Below are 24,539 nucleotides of genomic sequence, written 5' to 3'. Positions count from 1 at the left end.
TCATACACAATTGCGGTTGAATATGTTAACTATACATTTCTTGGTGGATTTTATCATGTAAAATATAATTTGGCATGTTGTTTGGGCTAAAAGTGTTTGCCAAATTGCAAATGGCAATTTCGCTTACTGTGAAAATTTCAAGCCAGCTTCCTCTGAGGTGCAAATGCTGAGTTAGTATATTTAAATAAATAAATAAATAAATAAATGTCAGCGCATTCATCTTCTTAATTTATTGGATTAGGATCTCACTTTTCTGCCTATGACTGTATATGGAGACATTTAATACTTCATGTCTCCAACACTAGCCTGTTGGCCATTGACAGGTTTCATCATGAATGGTTTCATCATCACTCACTATTGTCATCTGTATGAGAGGGCAGATTGGACCAGTGCATTAGCCATCATGAGCATGAATTTCAGTTTAGAGCATCAGATTCTCTTTTAAACTTACCTGGAATTCATGTATCTGCAATCTCTGCTCCAACAAACTTCTGATTTTTAGCTTGCTCTTTCCTCAGAACTCAGGCAGATGGTTGTCAGTTACAATGATCTATGAGGTTGGAACTTAATCCAGATACAAGTAAAGATTCAGCATTTCATCCATTTTGTTTGTTACAAGCTATAAAACCCGACATATGATCTTGCTATCATAAAACAGGTGCTGTTGATCATTATCTGCTATTAAAGGTTGAGATAATATTTGTCCCATTGCTGAGAACATCATGCTTATTGGTCCTTGAAATGAAAACTACACTGGGGAACAAGTGTCAATAGAAAAATAACATACTGAATGGGATATTTTTCAATTTCAAAGAGCAACTATCTGGTCATTTTATTTAATTAAAACAATTTGTTTCACTCAATTTTATGATACCATATTTGTTGTTTTGTTTTATGTTTTTCACTAACATTTGCATGGAAGTTCTTACTTTGCACTGGGTTGAGGGATATCAAAATCTCTACACAATAAAATGCGTCCAGTGTTAATTGTACTGTTTTTAATGGATCGATAAACATTTTCGAGGTTAGTTGACAGCACTGAAATTACATCAGACTGCTTTTGGGTACGCTGACATTTCTCAGAGCCTAGGGCATGTTCAGGCTACGAGGCCAGGACATTACTGAATGCTAATAGAGCAGCACAGATAAGGCCGCGCATTAATAAAAGGCTGATTGTTGACACGGCCCGGAGTGGGCAGTGGCATGGCTGGAATATTTGTGCTCCCGGTTTCAAAGCCGCGATTAACGAACGAGGGGGAACGCGACTCAGCTGCGCAGCTTTCCTATCTCCGTAAGAGCCGATTCTTTGGATTTGCCCGTAGGAGCCCGGAGCCGTAGAGGGGACCACAGCTGCGGAGAAGCCTTCGGAAGGTCTGTCCACTAACGGCACCCCAGCTGGAGGCGAAGCCCTCGAAGTCAACGGTGAAACTGTTCAGCAGGCGGACGCCAAAGAGCAGGAGGTTCCAGCAGAGGACAAAAGAGTGATGAACTTTTTCAAAACTCTCGTGAGTTCATTTACCCATTCGTCAGTGTGTTTGTTCGTTTCGCTGTATTTTGTCTAGAATACATTGCCATACAGGCTGCATGTTTGGCAATGGTCTTAGATGTATGTTTGGTCAATAGTATATTGAAGGTGTGGATGCGCCTTTTTTACACTGCTTCAAGATTACAAATAACCTACAATTTACATGTGAAAGTCTAGCAGTGGCTGGTAAACAGATGGTGATGAGTTCAGTTAAAAGATTACCATTTGCATTCACTCTGAAAGGCACATACTCTGAGCATGTAGTCCACATACTTGTGGCATCTCAACAAAAACACGTTGTTTAAGTATTTCATTTTACAGTAGTTTTTTTAATGCAATAAATCTTCTCTGCTTGTTGTGAGCATTGTTTACTCCATACAAGTTTTAAAGCAATACCAACTGAAGAAATATATGAAATTAGTACCCATAAATTAGTGGTAAAACATTGGGGTATTTTTTTGTTCTGTTGTTGTCATTGTTTGCAGCCAGCTGTGGATAAGACATTCTGCAGAGTTGAGACAGAAGATGATTAATCCAGAGCGCAGTGACCCAGGGCTGATGTCATTGTGTTGAGACTGTATAGTGCTGTCAGCGATCGCACTCATTGTGTGCATGAATACGTGCAGCACAGAGAGGGGAGGGGTGAGCCGGGGGAAGGGGGTAGTGGGCGAGGACGTCCCTCTGAAATGCATGCAACAGCGAGCGTAGGCAAAGGCCTTGTCAAGAGCTTTTTCCACTCCACATCTCAGTTTAGAACTGCCCCGTTTGAGAAGCTAAAACAGCCGGCCACTGACTGAGCATGCCTTGGCCTTTAAAAATGGCGGAACATGGCGCAAAGTATTGGCTCATAACAGAGTCCTGTGTGCTGGGCGTCTGAGATGGAGGAAGGGCAGGCCTACGCCATCCCCACAGCACAAAGGCAGGAACAATGGGGAGCATGTACATGGTGTGCAAGGGGTTGTGTGTGTGTGTGTGTGGCCATACGTGCACGTGTGTGTGAGCGGGGGTGCAGCAGATGCAAGATACAAGGCCCAACCTTGTCATCATTCCACTCTGGAACAGTTGAATCTGAGAAATCAGCTAATTTCAGTGGATGTTTACATTGTTGTGCCTACAAATAGCATAATATTCATGTATCTCAGTTCTCGGTATCCAGTTACGACCCATCCTTGTCTTTGGCAAACAAGGTCCTTGGTACCCACTCTTACTACTGCCATTCTCCCACACAGGAGTTTCGTTGGCAAGGAAGGCTAACCTGTGAGAGTGACATATTGCGCATCTTCCAGACTCATCCCGTTATGTGCCCTGTAGATATACTTGTATTCTGTCCCGTTTCCCTGGCATAGGTGGCCCCCAGTAAAGCTCCCAAAGAAGAGGGAGCCCCTCCCGCTGTCCCTGTCGAAGAGGTAATTCACCCTGACTCCCTCTAAAAGGCCTCAATCACGGAAACGCCGCTCATTGCCAATCATGCTTTCCGGATCTGTGGATGATTTTTCAAAAACATCATGCAACAAAAGTGTTGCATGATGGGAACGCTATATATGTTTTTTACTTTTTTTTTTTTTTTTTGCAAATCATCTCAACGACGCATGGCTTTCTCAATCGTTTTTCTGTTTCATGGCCTTCCGGCTTCTCCATGTATGTACGCGTGTGATGCTATAATGTCATCAAATAACCAGCCACTTTCACAGCGTCCCTCCTGTTCCATCATGATGATGGCCTCACACCGCCCTGATTGATTTCTCTCAGTTCGCACACAGATCATCAAACTCGGGGACCCCAGAGATGCATGCATCACGGAAATCAGGGGGAAAAAATCATTAAAACTGCCCAGTGTACTGATGTGTTTCGCTGTGGTTCTCTGCTGCTTGGGAAATGGTTAACACAGAGAGGTCCTGGATGTCTATATTACTCTTGTGCCCCTCCCAAGTAGTTTTTGGCATGATTGGGGACCATATGGAAGAGAACCAATTTAAAAAGCTCTGATTGGTCAACAGGTTGTTAACTAATGTTCATGGAGAAACAGGCCATGTCTCAAATTGAATGCTTGTGGACTAGTTGCATATATCAAAAAGCAAAAAAGCAACAAGCTAATAATAAAGACATAATGCTATCACAATATTGTTCAATTGTATCCGAATGTTCAATTATTAGTTGCCTGTAGCCCTGGTTTATGCACAACAAACCACTCCAAGCTGTGTAGTGGTGTGAACATAAGCCAATACAGGGTGGTTAAAAACTTTGGGTTCTGGTTGGATATGAACCAGAACCCCTGTAACCGCTACAGGGTGGTTAAAACCCTCGGCTTTGCCTCAGCGCCACAGCGCACCGCACCGCCCTGTCCTGGTTTGTGTTCGCACAGCTACGCAGCGCGTCAGCGTCTGTACCTCACGTGTCCGTGTCGGATCGCTGTCCTGTCGCAGGTGAAAGTCAGCGAGGAGCCAGAACCGAAGGCCCAAGCCGAGGCGAGCCCAGTGACCGAGCCGGCCGACACATCGATGGCAGAACCCAAAGCGCCGGCCCCTTCTGTGAAAGTATCCGTGCCCAGTCCTTTCAGCAAGTTCTTCAAATCGAAGGTGCCTACCTTATACCACATGGCACTGCTAGTAGTAGCGCTAGGAGTAGGTGCCTACCTTATACCACATGGCACTGCTAGTAGTAGCGCTAGGAGAAGGTTCCTACCTTATGCAACATGGCACTGCTAGTAGTAGCGCTAGGAGTAGGTGCCTACCTTATACCACATGGCACTGCTAGTAGTAGCGCTAGGAGTAGGTGCCTACCTTATACCACATGGCACTGCTAGTAGTAGCTAGAGAGGTTCACTATGCAATGGCATGTAGTAGTAGCAATAGGTGCTTGAAATAATGTGGCGGTTGTGAATGCAGTTGTATAAGTTGTAGCAGGTGCTTTTAGTGGTGGTAGTTGTACAGCAGTAGAGTTGTAGTGGTAGTACTCCCAAGAATGGTGAAGTGCTTTATTGCCAACCATCACAGCATGACATTTAGAGATAATGCAGAACATGTTTACAAACTGTTCATAAGGAACAGGATGCGTGAATAAATGAGCCCAGACAGAGCGGCGTGCTGTGGTTATGGCGGAAGGGTGTGCAGCTGTCAACGTGTGTCAATATTAATAGATGGTGGAGCACTTTTCTTCAGAATGCCCATTGCTAATGGGAGCAATTAAAATCTGAATCAGTCCAATACTGTCGAAAGATGGACCTCAGTTTTTGTGCGAGATTTAGAAGCAAGGGCATTGAGAGTGACACGTTTTTATCAGCTACAAGCGGTGGGACGCTAGAGCAGAGTTTGAAATCCAAGGTCACAGCTGAAACAGCTCATTCCTGACTTAACAACCTACATCTGAAAACCAAGTAATATTTGCAAAACGCATATATTTGAAAAGAATATTAAAGTAACTGCATATGTTGCTAGCATAGGTACCGGCATATTTGTTTGCTTAATGAGTTGCTTTTCTTTGTTTATAATCCTCAAGCAGCCTTCGAAGGGAGACAAACCAGAAACTACAACAAAAGTAAGTGTAGTTGTGTAGTTTAGATTTTTTTTTTTATTTCATTAATTTCAGCCAAACAGGAGTAGACAATTGTTTTCAGTGGGCTTACACTGGGCCTTGAATGGCCAGTGGAATTTGTACAGGGAACTCAACCTTGGCCCTTGCATCAGGTGGCCAGTTAAGATTATACTGATTACAATTTTCTATTTTTGGATCCTGTCAAGTTTTTTTTTTTGTTTTTTTTTTTAGTTTTTTGTGTTTTGAAGTTATTTTTAAAAAATATTACTTTGGTTTTACTGTATGTTTTTGCACAGACAATTTTTGTATGCAATGAAGGATATTTTAGGTACTCTACACAAGTTTCTGATGACCAACCTGTTTTACAATGGGTGGTAAGGGGCATAGAGGGGTTTACTGTATGGTTTAAAGCAAGAAACAATTCACGTAACTCCAAGCACAGTGATGTACAGTGATGTTATGCCTCCTGAGGTCATACCCATGAACACATTCATTTTATACCATTTATTCACAAAGAACACCTGCCCTGATAAGAAAATGAAAGTGAACATCAGCTTTTTTTTCTTTAGAAAGAAGCTCTGTTTCTCTTTTGAAAACAAGAAGAAATTTGTACACACTACCTTTTGCTGTAATATATTATGGTTCTGTTCTCTGTATGCATGCTGCTATAACTTCTCTAGATGTCCTAGTCCTAGATGCACCCTACCATGTAGCCCTCCATGTCATCACTAAGGCCAGGTTACTTGCGCACACAACTGCATGCATGTTGTATGAAAGAGTGGGCTGGACCTCCTTAGCCACACGTAGGCTTTGTCACAAGTACCTGTTTTTGTAGAACACATCATTCAGAAACCCTCCCCCTACTTTTGCTGCCTCCTAACTTGGAATGTATTTAAATACTGAACTCATTCTCAGCAGTAGATGCTTTTTAAAATCCCCCAACCCACACAGAAATAGCAAAAAAACATGTTTTTGTATATTATGCTCCATGGTCATGGAATATGTTACCGAACAAATTTAATCTAGACTGCCTCGTTTCTGTTAATGACTTGAAATCCAGGGTCAGCAATACCATAACTGAGGAGGGCAAATGTGTTTAATCCTTTTATTTGCTTGTTCAGTTTCTTCTGCAATGTATCATTTTACTTACTTATAAATGCAATGCTCTCAATTATACAACAGATTTTAATCTCAATGAGACGACCTGGATAAATAAAGTATAACTGAAAATCAGTTTTAAATTTGTGCTGGTACCTTTTGCATTCTCAGTTCTGGTGCAAGCTTTTCACTCTCAAGGTTAAGGGCCAGACAGGTTTAGATTCAGCAGGCCTGACCATGGGGGGACCATGGGGCACTGCCTGTTTTGAAATTGAAATTACTATTTTTTTCTATGTTGCCAAATGTTATTTATTCCAGACCAAATTTATGGATGAGGAGTACTGTAAATGTAACTGGAGGTGTAACATAAGTGTACAAGCTACTTTGGAGTTGCATGAAGTGTACTTTTGTGCTCTAAACCGCAAACCTGTGATCGCCCCTAAACCAGCCATTATAAAGCCGACAGGTTGTCAAAAACGTCTGTAAATATGTAAGCATGTCCTTCAATGCACACAAAAATCAGGCCGTCTAAAACATGCATTAAAACTGGAATTATTTTTTAAAACTAGAATGTGAACTACTACTTTAAAAACATTGAGTTTTATTTTATTTTTTTTAAACTATACTAAACTAAAATGAGTCATGTTACATACCTACCTGCCAAATATTTCCCATATCAAGTAAGTTTTTTGCCTTAAAATATGGGAGCTTGATATTTTGACAAGAACAGGCTATTCAGCATTGTCATTAACTGCAGTCTAGAGAGTATTCAGCACTGTGTTATGCCTGGACTTGACCCGGTGTATCTCTGTCTCTAGGTCATGGCTTGGCAAGCTGTTCCACGCATTCTTAATTCTTTTTAAAAAAATTTTAAAAGTCCTGATATCTGTCAGGGAATTAATGTATCTTTAACAAGTTAATTTAACTTCCGTCTGTGTTTGACTAGCTTCTGCCTAAGCCCCCTTGTTCTGCTGATAGAACACACCCTGAAAAGTCTTTTGTAGTTCACTTTGTTAATCCCTGCTTATTTAAAAGCCTCAATGCAGTCTCCTATTGCTAAGCCTGAAGAGGTCAATTGTCTTAAGTCTTTCTGCTTAACATCTCACACTAGGAACCACTTTAGTTTCCTCTCAAACCCCCCTGCCTCACCTCCCTTGAACAGGCCGTACTGGAAGTGGACGCATCGATGGCCTCCACAGCCTCTAAACCCCCCCCACCTCCCCCGCCACCAGAGCCACCCAAACTGGAAGTCAAAGCAGAGTTGGCTGTCCCAGCCATCAACAGTGCCCAGACAGAAGCACCCAAAGATGCGGCGAAGGAGCCTGAAGCTGCCAGCAAGCAGAAGCCCGCCAAAGGCAGCCCCTTCCGAAAACTGTTCCATTCAAAGGTGAGCCATCGCCAGCAGAGGGTGGTCTACCTAGTGACACAAAGACGGTACACGGTACAGGAGACGTAACATTTCTTGTTATGTCTCCTGTATCCATTACACAAAGCAAGTGTGCCGTTTTCTTTTTGACTGGTGACGGGACTGAAAGACCTCCAAACAAGCCAACTACTATCATGTCACCATTGGTACCAGCAGTTGGTCGATCGGTATGCAAATTTGTTTTACAGTGGTCTGCTAGCAGGAGAATAATTTCACAACCATTTTACATTCTTTTAACAGCTGATGCTCATCTTTCGTCTTGATTGTTCGCTGGAGGATCGCAGTACCGTCAAGTTGCTAAATGTTAGTGGACCGTCAGCTGTGCTGACAGCAGGCCACTTGTAGGCTCTGCGTGTTCGCTTGATGGGCTCATCGGGTCAAACTGGGTCCAGTTATACTGTGTCATCTGGCTTTGAACCAGTGATAGTATTTTTCCATGGAGACAAAAGTTCTTTTGATTGGTTGGAACAAGTTAGTGATTGACACAGCTTGTAATACCTCCCCCCATTAGGAGGCTTGTGAAAATCCCGCTTTCTCATATCGCCTCTTGTGCTGCTCGGTGCAGATGCATGTGGTCTCTGTTTGGAAGGCAGGGCTATATGCATGAGCCTGGTCTTTTTTTCTTTTTTTTTGAAGCAATGGGCAAAAATACATTCAAATCTATCTATAATCTACAATCAAAATGGCATCGGTTGTAGAGGTTGGCAGCCCACATCTGTAATACATATGAAATACAAACAGGTAAACACATACCTTACATGGCCAAAAGTATGTGGACACCTGACATCCAACTTCAAATACAAAATTATGGGCATTAATATGGAGTTGGTCCACCCTTTGCTGCTATAACAGCCTTCACTCTTCTGGGAAGGCTTTATACTAGATGCTGGAATATTGCTGCAGGGTTTTGATCCAATTTGATTTCCAATTTATTCAAAAGGTGTTGGATGGGGTAGAGGTCAATGCTCTGTGCAAACCAGTTGGGCTCTTCCATACTGATCAGAAGAAACCATTACTGTATGAACCTTGCTGTGTGCCTGGGGGCATTGTCATGCTGAAATAGGAAAACACCTTCCCTCAACTGTTGGGGAAGCACAGAATTGTCTAGAATGTCACTGTATGATGTAAACATAAGATTAGCCTCCATTAGAACTAAGGGGTCTTGCCCAAACTATCAAAAATAGCCCCAGACCAAGGGGTGTCCAGATAATTCTGCTCATATAGTGTATTTAAAATACAAATATTTGAATGATGACCACCACTCTCTTGTGGTGAGACAGATTATTTTGGATTTACTTCACTCTGCTTTGCTCCTGAAGGAGGAGGAGAAACAGCAGGAAGAGGAGACACAGCCAGTTGAGGAGGAGGTAACCGAGGTAGACAAGCTTCCTGTATGGCATTTCTTCTTTCTTCACCAGTTTTCTGTTTTTCCTAATAGATGGTGGTTGGGATGAGGCTCTACAATAACAACTCAAAGGATCCCGGAAAATGAAACCTGGGGCCCTGTGGTGGCACATCACACTAGAGCAATGGTTCTCAATCCTTTTTCTGTAGACCACTGAAACAGTTACTGTACAAAGACCTCAGTGGACTAAACATTCTAGTTTACATAAATAGAATGACACCTGCATATCTGAGAAGCATAATAAAGATTGTCGCATTTTCAGTCCACTTAGGGACTGAGTGCACCTGTTTGTGCAAAGCCTTTCAATGTCAACCCAGCTTGTGGTATAATGCCAGCTTGTAAATCTGGGACCATCTGGGAGGTTGATATTGACTACCTGAGATCCATGGACCACATTTCGGCAACCACTTGCAGAGTGCATGTACTAGAATAGAAGAATAGAAACGTTGACCGTGGTCTGGAATCCAATCCTGACCATGTTGAGGACCCCAGGAAGATGCACTGGTGCCCCCAAGTTTCCCTAGGCAGGCAGGACTGCAGCTGGCACACTAAGAAAAAAAAGCTTCTTTTACTTGTCTCCATTGGGGAACCATTTTAGTTCCTTATGGAACCCTTAATGGTAGATGTTAAAAGTGTGAAAGCTTCCAAACGGAACTATTTTGGCTTACCAAAAACCCTTGCACTAGATGGGGTTCCTCTATGGAGACACAAAGAAACATTTTGTAACTCTTTCTTCTGAGTGCAAGGAATTCCATTTTCAACTCATTATACAAGAGCACCTCCTCTGGGTGACTTCACTACAGTTTTCCTGCACTTGGTTGTCCAGTGCAGCAACCGCTCAGCTGGAAGACTATGAAGTCAACACAGGTGGTGGCTCATCCCAATTGCCTGGAGGACATGTGTGCTAATCCCTGCTCTTCCGACTTCACAGACAATATACTGACAAATGTCTGCGAACATTACACCTGAGTATTCCAGATTGGGAGAAAAGCATGGAATAAAAATGAAATACAACCCAGAAAAAGAATCTAGCATTCATTAGAAAGGTCAATGATGTTCTTTCTCTGTGAGACTTCACAAAGGCTCATAGCGGCCAAAACGTTGGCTGCTTTTATGTCTTAAACATTTTCTAATGAAGCGGTATAGCGGGAGCAGAGTGTTCTGGGTACTACTTTTTCTTTCTCCTGGGAGACCAGCGGTTGCCAGAGTAGTTTAAGTTCACACACACACACACACGCACACACACTAACACACATATGAAAGGTTCATTTTAGAAAAACTGATGATAATTTTATGTCAGAAAATGGGCCCTAGCTTGATTCATAGAAGAATGATATTCACAAAGTCAAGTGAAGCCAAGTCAATTTCCTGCATGTTCCTTTTTTGATGACGTCTTGGTATTGGCATGACAGTTACTGAAGCATAATCATTCTCTCCTATTCTACAGTTCAGGTGGTGGGCATTCACTTCTTCCCTCCCTCTCAAAATGCTGGAAGTAACCCACAGTGGCCAACCATAGCCCACAATGCTCATTCTCTTTTCCCGTTTTCTTCCCTTGTTGTTTAATATGGGCGATTCAAAGGCGAAGTCCGCAGAGGTCCGAGTTTCACCAGGTCCATCTCCAAAAGCAGAGAAGAAATCAGGAAAGTCCAATCTCATCGCCTTCTTTAAGCCTACGGTAAGGGGACTCCTTGCCTACTCTTCATCACAACTCGTCTCTCTCTCATTGTGGTGTTCGTAGTGATGATTAGTCTTGCTGTTAGACAGACTGAAGGGATCACTGAAACCTAGAGGCTTAGAGACAGAGATTTACATAAATGCCATGCTTACTGTTAGCTAAACTTGAGGAAATGCTGTACCTGTGCTGTACCTGACTGAAGGAAGTGCAGTGCTTGCTGTTAGTCTGACAGATAGGAATGCAGTACTTGCTGTTAACTAGTCTGAACACAGTGCAGTGCTTGTTGTTAGCCTGAATAGAATTAGTTGTTAGCGATAATGAAGGGAATTCAGTGGTGCCAGCCAGACTTAAGGAATTGCAGTACATGTGATGGTAATGGAATGATGTGGATTTGAGGTTCTGCAGAGTCTGCGAGTCTCTGTGGTCCAGGCATGTAGCTTCAGCATTCTGGCCAGCTCTGCCTCCGCGGTAAATAGGAGACGCCAGATCCTTTTGCCATAACATCACCGGTCGCTTCTCTAAACGGGTGTGGTCATTTGCGCTGGTAAAACTCAGACCTAACCGCACTGCATCTCACTGCTGTCTCACAATCCTGACAATCTGTTAACACATGGCCGTTCCCATTGCTCATTCCCCAAAAGACAGCTAAAGACAAAATAATTTACGGCACATTAAGAGCACTGCAAAGCATCACTAATTTGACGTGCCTCTTTGAAATGTCATGTTTTCACAAAATCAGTATCAAATGGGTCAGTAAAAAACATCCTCATTCACCAATTTAAGTTAGTCTGCTAACTACTACTGTAACTCTTGTGCACGTCAACAATAAAAAATCACCCAGAAGGAAACACAGAGGCTCTGCAGTCAACAGGAAGTCATGGTGTTGCCATGGTGCCATTCTGTTGTGGTCTCATTATCTGTATTCCTTAGTTTAAAAACAAAAAGAGAAAGTGCAGACAACTGATATCAAACAATATAGCTCAGTAGTGGGCCCTCTGATGCAACAAAATGGGTGCCTGAATTCAGATATCCAACACACTGGTCTGCAGTAACTGTCTGGATTTAGTAAAATAACCCGTTCTGACAGGCTGCAGGTCACTTCAGCAAAATGATTTATCATTCTTGTCAGTAGAACAAACTTTTCACTGCAGGTTTCCTCAAAGGGTGATGCAGGAATGTCAGAATATGCCGGGTCCATCCATACTGAATGCAAGTTCTTTTTTCCTTGTTCCACTGAGAACAATGTATGGACAGGATAAATTTAGTTCAACACAAAGCATGTACACCAAAATATAGCTCGTTTGTCAGTGTGTATTCTTGCATTGCAAGCAAGCTATCCAGTCCCCAAGGTTAATAATACAGACGGGTAACAAATTAAAGGAAAAACCTGAATAAATGAGTGGAGAAACATAACGAACGCAGATGCTTCCATACAGGTGTTCTGCATGATACAATTAAGCAATTAACATCCTATAATGCTCTGTGTCATGTATAAAAATGCTGAGCAGGCCCAGCTGACCTTAATTTTGGAGGAAGACATCTAAGTGACTTTGAAAGAGGCTTCATTATTGGGGCACGAATGGCTGGAGCTTCACTCACAAAAACTGGCTATTATTTCAGTAATAACATTAACTACTTAGATCTATGGGGAAAACATTATTAAATAGGGTCAGAAATTGTGGTCGAAAGCATACATTCAATGACCAAAATGCTTATGCATTAGTGTGATATGTAAGGAAAAACCAAAGAGCAATTAAGGTGACCGAGAATGTCAATGTAGGACGTGATCAGACTGTGTCAGCAAGAATAGTCCTTCAATAACTACATAGAGAGGGATATTATAGGACAGTTGCAGTGCAGTCTACAGAGATGTGGAAAAAGTGATATGGTCAGATGAGTCATCCTTCACCATATTCTCAACAAGTGGGCGAATGCATGTGTGGTGTGCATCAAGAGAACAGTACAGGCCTCAATGCTCGACCCCTACAGTAAGGGTGACTCTTTTATGCTGTGGGGGATATTTTCCTGCCATGGATTGGGTTCACTTGTCTCCTTAGAGGCAAGGGTCACTGCAAATCAATACAAAGTTATTCTGAGTTTCACCTTTATCCTATGATGAAACATTTCTATCCTGATGGGTCTCTTCCAGGATAACAATGCTCCCATCCACATGGCATGAGGGGTCACTGAGTGGTTTGATGTGTGTGACAATGATGTGAATCATATGCTATGGCCATCAAAGTCACCAGATCTCAGTCCAATTGAACACCCAAGAAAGATTTTGGACCGATGTGTTAGACAGCGCTCTCCACCGCCACCATCAAAACACCAAATGAGGGTTTATCTTTTGGAAGAATGGTGTTCCATCCCTCCAGTAGAGTTTGAGATTTGTAGAATCTATGCCTAGGCACATTGAAGCTGTTCTGGCAGCTTGTGGTGGTCCAACACTTTACTAAAACACTATGTTGGTTTTTTCCATAATTTGTCACCGTCTGTATGTGAGACATATTTGAGAAACTAAAATATAACTGTATGTAAAAACACAGAACGAACAAAAGAAATAGTAACTCCAGCCTAGTTGCCAGTGATGATTCAATAGTTTACTTGCAACAGCTGAACATCCCACTAATAATTCACTTGTAATTGAAAGTGACACTAAATATGTGTGTCGTAAGTATAAGTAGACATTTATTCCTAAACATTCCACTTAAATAGTATCAGAAGGCAGGTCTATTCAATCTAACCACAATAAGTGATAAAGTTTTATTTCTTCAAAAATATTTGGGAATAAATGTAAGTTACTCCCAAGACTAATTTTGTGCAAGGCATGTAACAAGTATTATCTGATTATATTTTTTTCTCAGAGCTGTGACAGTGAATAGTCCCTACACTGAATGGAAGCCACAGTCCACCCACAGAAATTCCAGTGCTTTTTCCATTCTGCAGGCCAAACGGCTGCTGCTGTAATCTCACATGCAGAGATCTGAGGGGCTGAATCCACTGGCAGCACAGAGCTTATGCAGATGTCAGTCTCATTTGAATACAATGCATTGCAGAGCTAGCAACCATGTATTTTGAACGTCTGGCTCTAGAAAACTTTATGAACCACCTTAATTTTGCTCTCTAGTTATTTATTTGCTCACCCTGAACAATACAGCACCCTGCTACTTATTGAAAATAATAGCAAATCAAAATGAAAGGACTTCACAGACACTGATTTTTCAAAGAGAAAACAAATGTATAAGAACATCCTCAATATTACACAAAGGACGTTTTAATATATGATTTGTTTGGTACAGCTTTAATCCTCTATTGCCTTTTAAGTGTATGGAGTAATTTTACCTGCACGTAATTTATATGATTTACAGCATAATGTGTGGTCCTCCTTCTTCATTAACCTCATCCATGCCAGTGTAATTCCGTGCCCAGCACCTAGTTCTACTCTTATGTGCCATTGACCGAATCACACCTGCGTCAGATACTTATTTGCTAAAATTCAAACAGTTCTACTGAACCATGAGCATTCAGAAAAACTTTTTTGAAGCCAAAACTTTCAATCATGTGTTCCGAATATTGAATATATGAAAATAAATGTTCTCTAAAACAGATATTTCTTTTAAAATGATCAATAATCTGCAGGAAATTGATAATTTCTAATGGATTCCAAATAATTATTTGACCCTGGTTTGGAGCTGATCATTTGTAGAAATCCTAATGTGCCAGTTCAATGTGAGGTGGGCTTTGTGTAAGATGTCTCTCCCGAATCTGTCTGCTCAAGACCCCCGACACCAAGGCGAAGGAAGGTGCATCGGTAGCCGCGCCTGCCGTTACCGTGGATACCGCCCAGGCCGCTGCAGTGAAGGCGGAGCCCAAGCCTGCCGCTGAGGCGGAGAAGAAGCCGGAGGCCGCACCCGCGGACGGGAAGCCCGTCTCCCAGGCCTCGCAGTCGGGAGAGGACGGCACCTCCGGCCCCTCCAAGAAGATGGAGAAGATGAACTCCGTCCACACGTTCTTCAAAATCCTGGTAGGCCCCAGTTGTGCCTCTGCCCATGGTCCTCCCAAGGGGGAGTTCACCCCAGGTCCTGGCTAGCTGTGCTCATTAAAGATCCTGTGGCACTTTCTAAAGAGTGGAGGGGTACATGCAAAAACTCAAAACTGTGTATTCCTGCCTTCCTTACGTCTGGAAGTTTCTGACAAGCTGCCATATTAAGTTATTCCCCAAATTATAAAGAGGTCAAGGAAGGAAGCATTATTTTTCATTACTTGCCTCTTCTGGAATATGATGTGCATATGCATCCTTATACAAACTTTTTTGTGATTTCACTGACCTTGTGAGCCAGACTGACACAGCAGCAGACATGGTATATCTGAAATGCAGGATTGATTCCTTTGGCCTTGTTTCCTCGTCTCCCCTCTTCCTCCTTCCTTGTGTCCTTATTATGTGTTCAGTGGGAATCAAGGAAGGAACCAAGGTAAGGAACTAGAAAAGCTGATAAAGTATTTGGACTCACCCAGTGCAAATTCCCACAATACCAGCTCTACATGAGGGCACCTAATCATCCCTTTCTACGTGTGACTGGCTAAACAGTTCCTTGCATTCTCTACCCACAATGACTCCCCAGGTTGTCACTCAATTAGAGAACTGAGTTCAGTAAAGGTAAACAAATTAAAATCATACAGACCAACTGAGAAATTATGAACCCTACCTCAAAATACTGTTGACTACATTTTCTCAGAAAATGGCCACTAGCTTGTTTGTTAGTATCAAATAAAAAAAAAAATTGATGTATTAGCAAAACGCTGCCAAGGCTCATGTGAGGACCTACTTTAAGAAATTTGATGTGTCAATATATCAATTTACACACACCATTTTTACTTAAAAATTAAATAATATTCTATCAATCTGAAGTGCTGCTCCTGCTTAAAGGGGAATTTCCCTTCTCATCCACTAGATGGAGACCATCACTCACTAGAAAGCAAAATAATACTGTAGAATTGTCCTCAAGCTAATGACATAGCTATTTTGGGCAAGAACAAACTGATTTGAAAAGCACAAGGACATTTCCTGTGTGCTTATTTTACACATTATCTGTTCTCCAGAAAGGAGTATATCACGGCCTATATTCACTCTGAAATATTATGAGATAAAACTATAACCCATAAGTAATATTTTATTAGAAACCACTATCTGTACAAGCATTCAGCTGGATGAAATATTAATATAAATTTTTGGCTCTTGTATCCATTCTGGATTGTATCGAAGGTCAGGGTAAACTTTCTCCATTTCTTGGATATCCCTTGAATATCATCTTTAAGTCAAGAGGCACGTTGTGGGAACAGCCTTCAAGCATTACTCCAGGTCAAAAAAGAATTTGTGTGCGATCATTCATGACCATTTCAAGAAAAATTCTTATAAATCTGCCATTTAAATGCTTTCATTCTGAACATTCTCAAAATGTATTTTATACGTACTCTCCATGATGTTTTCTCATAACTAAATGATGACCATCAGGGGATGTTATCCATACATTTATGTTTTCCATGCCTGGAATAGTTTTTGTGTGACTTTTTGTGTGACAGAATTGGTTTTGAACAATTTAATTACAAGGCTGCTTGGGGAGCGTTCTCATCACGGCATTATGTTACAACCCAACAGTAATCTAACCAGGTTTTCCCCTAATATGATGGCAGCGTTTTGCGTTCGCTGCACGGTGGCCTCACGAACATGTTCTCTTTCCCACACAGGCCCAAAAGCGGCAGTCTGACACTGGAGTTCAGACCGACCCCGTGACCATAGTTTACCCGACCAAATAACAACACCCCCATGTCAGGAGTGCCACATCCCAAGTGCCTACTTTCTTCTTCCAGGGAAAAACAGACAGCAAATGTATATTTATACTGAAAAACAGGTTTCCTTTTCTCATCAAATGTAAGTGTGGATTGTGGAAAGTGGAGGCTTTGTAAAGTTAAAAGAAAGTTGTCGTGACTGTTAGTGTGGGAACTGCTGTTTCACATGGGGTTGGAGAAAGGGGAGGAGCCACCAGACAAAGAACTCATTGCAAGGTTACCTCAATGTGGAAGTGGAAGGTATTTTTGATTCAGGTTTTGATGTCAGGTTGATAGCTGATGTAGAGAAAAGAGAAAGCTAGCAGTGACCGGAGAGGTGTTATTTATCTGTTTAAAGGGACTGGGGTGTTTAAAGTATAGCTTATTCTTTTAAAAACAGGATTCACTTAAATAGTTCTAAACTCTAAGCTTATTTATCTGTGCTTTGTGGTCTAATATGACTTATTTTGTCTGGTTGTTGTTGTTGTTTTTTTTTTCTTTTTCATTTGTGAAAGAAAAGTCTCCCTTGGAGCATTAAAACTTTATTGAAATTGTGTTCAGCCAGCCTGCTCATTGAAGCAAATGAAACACATTGATGCTGTACATGTGAGAGGAGGTTTAATACTGAAGCCCTGAGCACCCTGCACATAATTCGCAGAATCTCTGGAGCAAAGATCTGTGCTGTGCAGCCTGGTTATAATCTCATAATGCTGAAATTCAATCTAGGTGTCACAGAAGTGTTACAGAAGGGCAGGGCCAATCAGGCGTAAACAAAACACCAAAGGCCTTCATTGGTTTAACTGCAATGCGGCTCCTTAACTCCAAATAATAACATTTAGACATTCCGTTTTTACGTTTAGTAAAGCATATTATCAGTTTGGCATGAGCTAAGATTAACCAAATATAATGTACACAAAGGAATGTAACACTTTTTTCTTTCGTTAAAATCTAAGGCAGATGCAGTGCATTTAAAATGTGCAACACAGATGTACCAAAAGCCAAAATTAGGAATGGGTGTCATATCACATTCAAAACTAGTACAGTTATTTTATAGAAGTATATACTCTCCACTTACCAGCAGCTTACTGTTCACAATAAACTGTGAACACAAGGTAACTGCAGACTAAGAGTTCCATTATAGAACCCAAATTATGGGCACAGAAACTGCATCACAGATGTTCAGGTGCTTTCAAAAGTACTGTGCTAATATTCATATTCACTTAAATAATATTAAGCTTTTGCTATCTACTCCAACACTCCACCATTTCAAGAGAGGATAGGACTTTTTGGCCATCGATGCTATTATATTTGCACAAATATTACCATTACCCATGAAAAAATACTCTCTTCCCCTTGAGGACAATGTCTGAACTTGAGGGTGCTGTAATATAACCTTATGCCAGGGTATTCATGGACCAGGTGAGACACTGGTACCTATATCTTTCGAGACCAACTTTTCATGATTTCTAAAGCTTTGTTGGATATTTATTTAAGACACTTAATAACCGTAACTCTTTTAACACATGTACTTGTAAAAGCATGTTTATATTGGCTAGGTTTGCCATGATCCTTAACTCTTTAATGTCAAGGAAATTTCTGTAGGCCTCAGCAGTGGCCGTCAGCCTTTATTATTTTGAATGCCATTTTTTATATAAACCTCGTAAATCTGACGAGATGAATTTCATGTTCTTAAGAGACCAAACTGAAAACTTATGGGGTTGTTCTGTCTGATGCCATCTGCAGTGAGGAATGGCCCATTAACTAATTGAGGTAAAATAATTCATTTGTGGGGACTCTGTACATAGCATATACAGTTTAGGAATATGTACAAGAAAATCTCATTTATCCATGAAAATGAACTGGCAACAAATACCCTAAACTGCAAATCTGTCCTTTTTCCATGCGGCAACTTATTCAAAAGAAATTAATGCTGTATAGTAAAATGCTTTTAGGCAGATTGCTCTGTCATACAAGCTGTATACAGAACAAAACTGCATACAGTTTGTGTCCTTGTCTACATTTTTCATGTTACATTGGTAATATATCTTCTGGGATTAATTCATACACATTATGATGCACATTATTCCAAATAAAGCCCTTGACAAGCAGATAATTATTTCTGTGTCACATGTTGATTTGAGGTCTGTTGGTGAATTACCTTAGGACACAAGAGCGCACCGATAACAGTCTGCCTACGATCACTCACTGTGCAGCTCAGCCATCTTTACCAGACGTACAAAGACCAGGTTCAGACTGAATGCAATTTGCTTTCTGGTTGACAAAATTAAATCTGCCACTTTTTGGAGTTAATGAGTCACTGAAATGATAAATCATGCTATGTAAATAATGAGGGGAAAAACTCTTTTTACCTCTGCTTAATTTAGTCATTCAAAATGAAGGGCACTGCAGTGTGATTGAATTCCGACCTCTAAATTTGCATGTGCCATCATAATAACAAGATGCTCAATTTGTGCTCAGAATGTGGGTTCTAAGACTATTGTGGAACCTGAAGCATTATGACTCAAGCCCCCTCCTATGGAAGTGCTGTTTAGAAAAGAGGTTCAGCAGTACACAGTCACTGCAGTAGGCACTGAGCTACATTTGCGACCCTCCAACATAGACACTTGCAAAACGCCCTCAACTTGTCTCAAATGCCGATGTGTTATCATTAAAATAAAACCAAAATGGTGAGTATATTTATAAAAATGTATAAAAATCATCTTATGGTAGTCAAAATAAGCTTAAAGGGATTGCTTCATTCTGTGCAGCTTTGAAACTGTAGCACAATATGGAAATTAAGTTTTTCCATGAATAGTAATTGTATAGCGTTCTACCATTGTAAAACCAAATCAATTTTGTCAAACTGTGAAATGAACCATTTTGAGCAAGACACACTTCCTGTTACACCACATCGTTTGTGCTTTCTTATAAGCAGCATAATGCAACATCTGATTAGCAAAAATTGACATCAACTACAAAATGCTGTTCAAATGCATTTTAACGTTGGCTATTCTCCCTCGGAAATGACCTCAGAAGCAGTCTAGCATTTGAACTGGGTAACTTATGCGGCTACAGGTATGGCTCCTATACCATTGTAGGCCACTGTTGTGCTCCTTTGCCAAGCAACATTTTGTGACCTCATTTCATCACCTGGGCCAAACTTAAAAGGACACACCCTAAAGGAAATCCTCGTACGATTTCAGACGTGCAGTCACAATTTCACGAAAGTCAAGCACAGTTCATCTCAACTTGATTGAGTGCAGCCGTTCAGCCACACACATCTGATCGAGTTACAAATAACCCTCGACGACCGCACCGCGGAGGCAAAGACAAATGACCTGCAGCGGCGAGGAAATCGCATTAATAGACGGCTTAATGACTGAGGGGCCGAGCGCACACACCGCTGGAATAACAAGCAGGTTAGTCTTAACCTCCGTAACACACCGTCAATCGCGGGTTGATTTCGGGGAATATTTTTACATTTATTAGCCCGAAACCTTAACCACCCCCCGCCCCCCCACCCTTAGTGCTTATGAAAAATCAGTGCTGGCAAATTGGATGTAGGCCTACGCCATTTTGAAACATTGCGTTCCCCTGGCACAGAAGTGTCTTTCATCTTTAAAGCTTAGTAATTTGTTTGATTCATATCGGTCAGCGTGGTGAAGCCGGCCTCCGGAACAATGTATTTTGGATGGCTCCATCTGAGCTCATCTGCCATTAGCGATGCGGCGCGGCTGCAGCCGGCATAACTCACACCGACTCTTTCGCTATTGGCGACCGAGCCTTCCTACATCGCTTCTGTAATGGGTGTGATCAGTCAGAATTGTGCATTTAAGTAATTGCCAGGATCGGGGTAAATGGGTAACAAAGAAAAAAAGCTCTGGCTCAAAGTAATTTTTTTCTTAAAGGCTTTGTTTCGGCTTTTGACGTGGACTCACCTTTACCGTGACAGCGACGCAACGCTAATGCCTCAAGGCGAATGCAGCCATTACTCCTGTCACCATCCGTTTCCATCGGCTACTGTAACTGACACGGCCCAGGGCTAATACACACTGCAGCTTTATTCTTTGCTATGTAAGAGCTGCTTTTAGCAGCTGTAAAATGTGCTTCATGAAGCAGGCAAGGAGCCCTGATGTGTCAAAAAATGTTTTCAGAGGGCTTTTGTCTTCCTTAACAAACTGTGCCATCAAAAGTAAAACATCATTGATCCCCCTCAAAAATACATGCAACAAGCATCTATCTCTTGTTGATAATAGCTGAGGGTAGTAGGCTTATACCTAGGCAAAACAGGTGTCAAGTGGTAAACTAAAGCAAACAGCCTTAAGTATTTAAATAGAGAACAGTATTTTAAAGTCCTTAACGCTGAAGTGAGATATTAGTACTTCAGAAGTGGAATGTTACAACAATCCAATGCCAAGGGATTAGAGCACATGACCAGAAGGTCATAGGTCATTTAGTCCAGGGTGAGTTGCTACTGTTTTATATTTGTATGAATGCTGATAAGGAGTTCATTCGGTGAGGATCCAACTTCGTAAAATGTACAGGGTGTATGCCTGAAAGTCACCCCAAACTCTTAAAAGTGGGGTAGCTAAGATCTGTAAAGAGGTGAACCTTGAGGAGAACTCAGGTAAGATTAAAAAAATGAATGTTATAAAAAGGAAAACGCTCTGCTCTTTCAACCGCAATGCATTTTAACCTTCCTGTGCTGGCCCTGTACTTTTTGTAGCTCTAATTGGGACATTTTCTTGAGGCACCCCAACCCCCTGCCCCAATTGGCAGAATTAGAAACCCTCCCATCCATCATCAAAGTGTTAGCATAGACTGATTCCGACAAGTAACCTTACTTGTATACTGCATTTACTTTCAAATAAAGACCAACAAAGTATTGTGTCAGACTGCAGACAAGATATTTGCAGTCTGAGGATTCATGGAATTGAGGGGAATTGAAAGGGTCATGCTACAGTACCACTGAGAGGAGGCAATCTTTTATTGAGACGTGGAGCCTACTTCTCACTTTACAAATGATGGCCCCTAAGGACTTGAATGAGGAATTACTTTTTAGCATGATGCTCTAACTGTCATTTGTGACGATTTGGCCTTCATTTCCTAAGGTGTAAATTTGACATTTAATAATTTTATGGCTTGGCCATGATACATTGATGTATTAAGTATAGGTGATCCAATATTTATTTCTTGGATGTGGATTTCTCGCTTCCTTTTCCCCTTTCTTTATATGGATTGTTGATAATTATGTGTTGTACAAAGAGGAAACATGATACGCCAAAAATCTCCTATAACACATGAATTCAAAATGATCTCAATCACCTGATTCTTGTCTCTTTTGTAATCTTAAATGTGCCATTGATTGTAATGTTTAGTGGTATGGCAGGATAAATCATAAGCACCATTTTGGAGATTTTTCCTCTTTCTCTGTTATGCAACTAAATCTAACTTGTGTCTAAGCTTGCTAACGATAGCTAATTGCTAACCTCAGCAATGTCTAGCAGTTTATCAGTAGCTTAATGCTAACCTTTAGTTCTTGTAAAAAATACTGAGTAACTTTGATCCATTTGAGCAATGAACAGACACATAAAAAATGGTGCTTGAAAAAGTCATGATATCATTAGATAAAAAGACTAGCTCGGTCGTTTGTATTGGTGAGTACCGTTTAAGGGCCATGTTGACTTATCTTCTGAGATGGACTACTGGGTCAACTTCTGCCAAGCAACCTTCTACCAATCAGATGCGAGTAAATATTTAGAGTTGTCTGGATCTGTGTGTGTGCAGGGGGTGGGCTATTATTTTCACATTTGGCTGTATGAGCAAACCAAAGCAGTCCGGAAAGTTTCGTTCTTTGTTTGAAAAATCGGATATGATTACATTTCGCCATATATGAATAACGCATTTTGGGAAACAGTCGGAGACACCCTTGCGATCAGAGGTCCTACTTTCAGGAAAAACAGGCCCTGTGTACATTTTGAGGAGTGTGTGATTTGGCTAAGAAATGCTCAACAGTTACCCTATGTAAATCAGTTTGGGTGTGTGCTTTTCCCTGCTTACCACTGTCAGAGTTTTTGTCTGCTGTGATGTCTAATTGAAAGGGTATTAACGTAAGCAAATAGTGTCTGTGGGCGGACAGAGCACCTAAATAATGGTGCCTAATTGCAAAGGCAGATATTCAGACAAGGCGAGGCAGTGACTCTGGCTCCAGTTCCATATTGACTCCAGCACTCCTTCTACCCCACAGGTGAGGCTCTGTGCTGAACCAGCTCCAGGGTCCAGAGCCCCAACACTTTAACTAGTCTTAAATCAACTGATAGAGTGCATTTTATTCTTATTCTTTATGGACTAATATTGACATTGTTTTGTTGAATTTACACTGAATTTGTACTCTGTGTGGTCATAAACTGCATAGTAGTTTTTAGACTGCATAATATTGAAAGTTTCTTATATGTATTTCGTTACTTTGTTTTATGTTTATGTCAGACCAGGGTTAAATAATAATTTGAAATACGTATTGGATAATAATAATTGGACACCAAAGAAGCGATTGAACACACCTGACTAATCAGAAACACCTGTAACACCATTTGTCCCAAACATTATGAAGACCTGAAATTGGGGAACTCTTTTATAAAAAATGCAGCAATTTCTACTTGGTGAAACCAAAATGTATGATAATACCCTTAAATAAAAGCTGAGAATGTGCACTTGTAAAAAAAAATATTACAAATCTAAAACTGTGGAGTAAGAAAAAATCACAACCAAAAAAAAATTCATTTCAAACATTATGGAACTGACTATATACACAGATAGCAAGATATAATGCACCAGCACCCAATAACTAATAGCAGGAATTAATTAATGTGCAGCATGGCTAGGCTGCATAACAGAGTGAAGATGTGTGAGTTAAGTTTAATTGTGCAAGGGTGCGTTTTAGAGAGAGCTGTTGCCACGGCATTATCTGTTCCTCACACTTATTCACTCACCATTTGCATGAGCTGCTGCAGCTGCTGACATCAGATCACCACTCCACCCACCCCCGCACCCCCCCACCCCAAGAAAAACAGGTGTAGAGCTGGCAACCACAGCTTAAAAAATGCCCCCAAACCATACCAACAACTGGGGGATGGCATATACTGGACCAAACACAGCACAGGTGCCTACAGTGTAATGACAGTGACAGAATTGAACATATTTAGCACTCCTGCATGTTTTTCTCAGAATTTTACACATGACCCCCCACCCCCAACCCAAAAGAGAAAAAGGAAGTGGCTGTCCGAAACAAGCTCAGAAGAGGAACCTTCTTTGCTTCCTCTAGGGTCTAAAGCTAGTCTTATGTCACGCAGTGTTTAAACTGTTTCTCCTTTGCTTAAAACGAATCCCCCCCCCCCCCCAAGAACATCAAAACATATTGATGAGAAAAGGCCATTTATTCTCTTTAGCCTAATCAGTTACCTACAGACTACAGAGTGCCACACTTAGACCTGAGTAGCCTGAGAATATCAGCCCCTACTGCAGGACCTGGAAAGCTGATCCATGCATTGATAGCCCTCCCTGTAAAAGACTCTATCTGACATTAGTGTGGAACATACCGTTAACTCATTTCCACCCTTGCTCTGCAGAAAGAACCAAACCTGACATTCTAGTATTTTCACTTTGTTGCTCTCAGACCTAAACCCACTATTTTGATATTATTTCACGAGAGCTGCATGTTTACTACATTAATTCAGGTCAAGCACCTTGCAGAAAAAGTTAAGTACAGCTCACACCCCAGGATTTGACCGCACAGCCGTCTGTTTTCATATCCGGTTCCCCAGGAAGTATGCTACACCACACCACCAATGCTACATCAGGGATCTCAAACTCCAGTCTTGGAGGGCTGCAGCATCTGTGAGTGTTTTGTGGCTTCTGTTCAATCAACAGTTTAGGCCTTGGAAACAAAAAATGTGGACTCTTTAGCCATTCAGTGCTGAGACAGACCAATAAGGCAGCATGCAACCCACCAGGATTTGAGTTTGAAATCCTTTATCTACAAGGATGGACAAAA

The 24,539-nt window shown here is 41.3% G+C and overlaps 1 protein-coding gene across 7 annotated transcripts in view; it reads left to right on the top strand.

Moving 5' to 3' along the window:
* Window positions 1–18,605, top strand: part of bcas1 (brain enriched myelin associated protein 1) — a 34,489-nt gene extending 15,884 nt beyond the window's left edge. For 2 of the 7 annotated variants that reach the window (XM_064299218.1, XM_064299217.1), the window contains 10 exons: window positions 1,323–1,505; window positions 2,872–2,931; window positions 3,949–4,101; window positions 5,021–5,059; window positions 7,317–7,541; window positions 8,900–8,956; window positions 10,568–10,663; window positions 11,060–11,131; window positions 14,442–14,687; window positions 16,409–18,605. In XM_064299218.1, coding sequence (XP_064155288.1) covers window positions 1,323–1,505; window positions 2,872–2,931; window positions 3,949–4,101; window positions 5,021–5,059; window positions 7,317–7,541; window positions 8,900–8,956; window positions 10,568–10,663; window positions 11,060–11,131; window positions 14,442–14,687; window positions 16,409–16,477 — 1,200 coding nt within the window. In that variant the 3' untranslated portion in view covers window positions 16,478–18,605. The remainder of the gene's footprint in view (window positions 1–1,322; window positions 1,506–2,871; window positions 2,932–3,948; window positions 4,102–5,020; window positions 5,060–7,316; window positions 7,542–8,899; window positions 8,957–10,567; window positions 10,664–11,059; window positions 11,132–14,441; window positions 14,688–16,408) is intronic. The other 5 variants (XM_064299219.1, XM_064299221.1, XM_064299220.1 and 2 more) reach the window with 5 other exon arrangements.
* The last annotated feature ends 5,934 nt before the right edge of the window (window positions 18,606–24,539 follow it).

Source organism: Anguilla rostrata, chromosome 11 (assembly GCF_018555375.3).
Source record: "Anguilla rostrata isolate EN2019 chromosome 11, ASM1855537v3, whole genome shotgun sequence".
In the NCBI taxonomy this organism is placed as follows: domain Eukaryota; kingdom Metazoa; phylum Chordata; class Actinopteri; order Anguilliformes; family Anguillidae; genus Anguilla; species Anguilla rostrata.
Note: the sequence above shows the minus strand (reverse complement) of the source record. Positions and strands in the feature narration are given on the sequence as shown.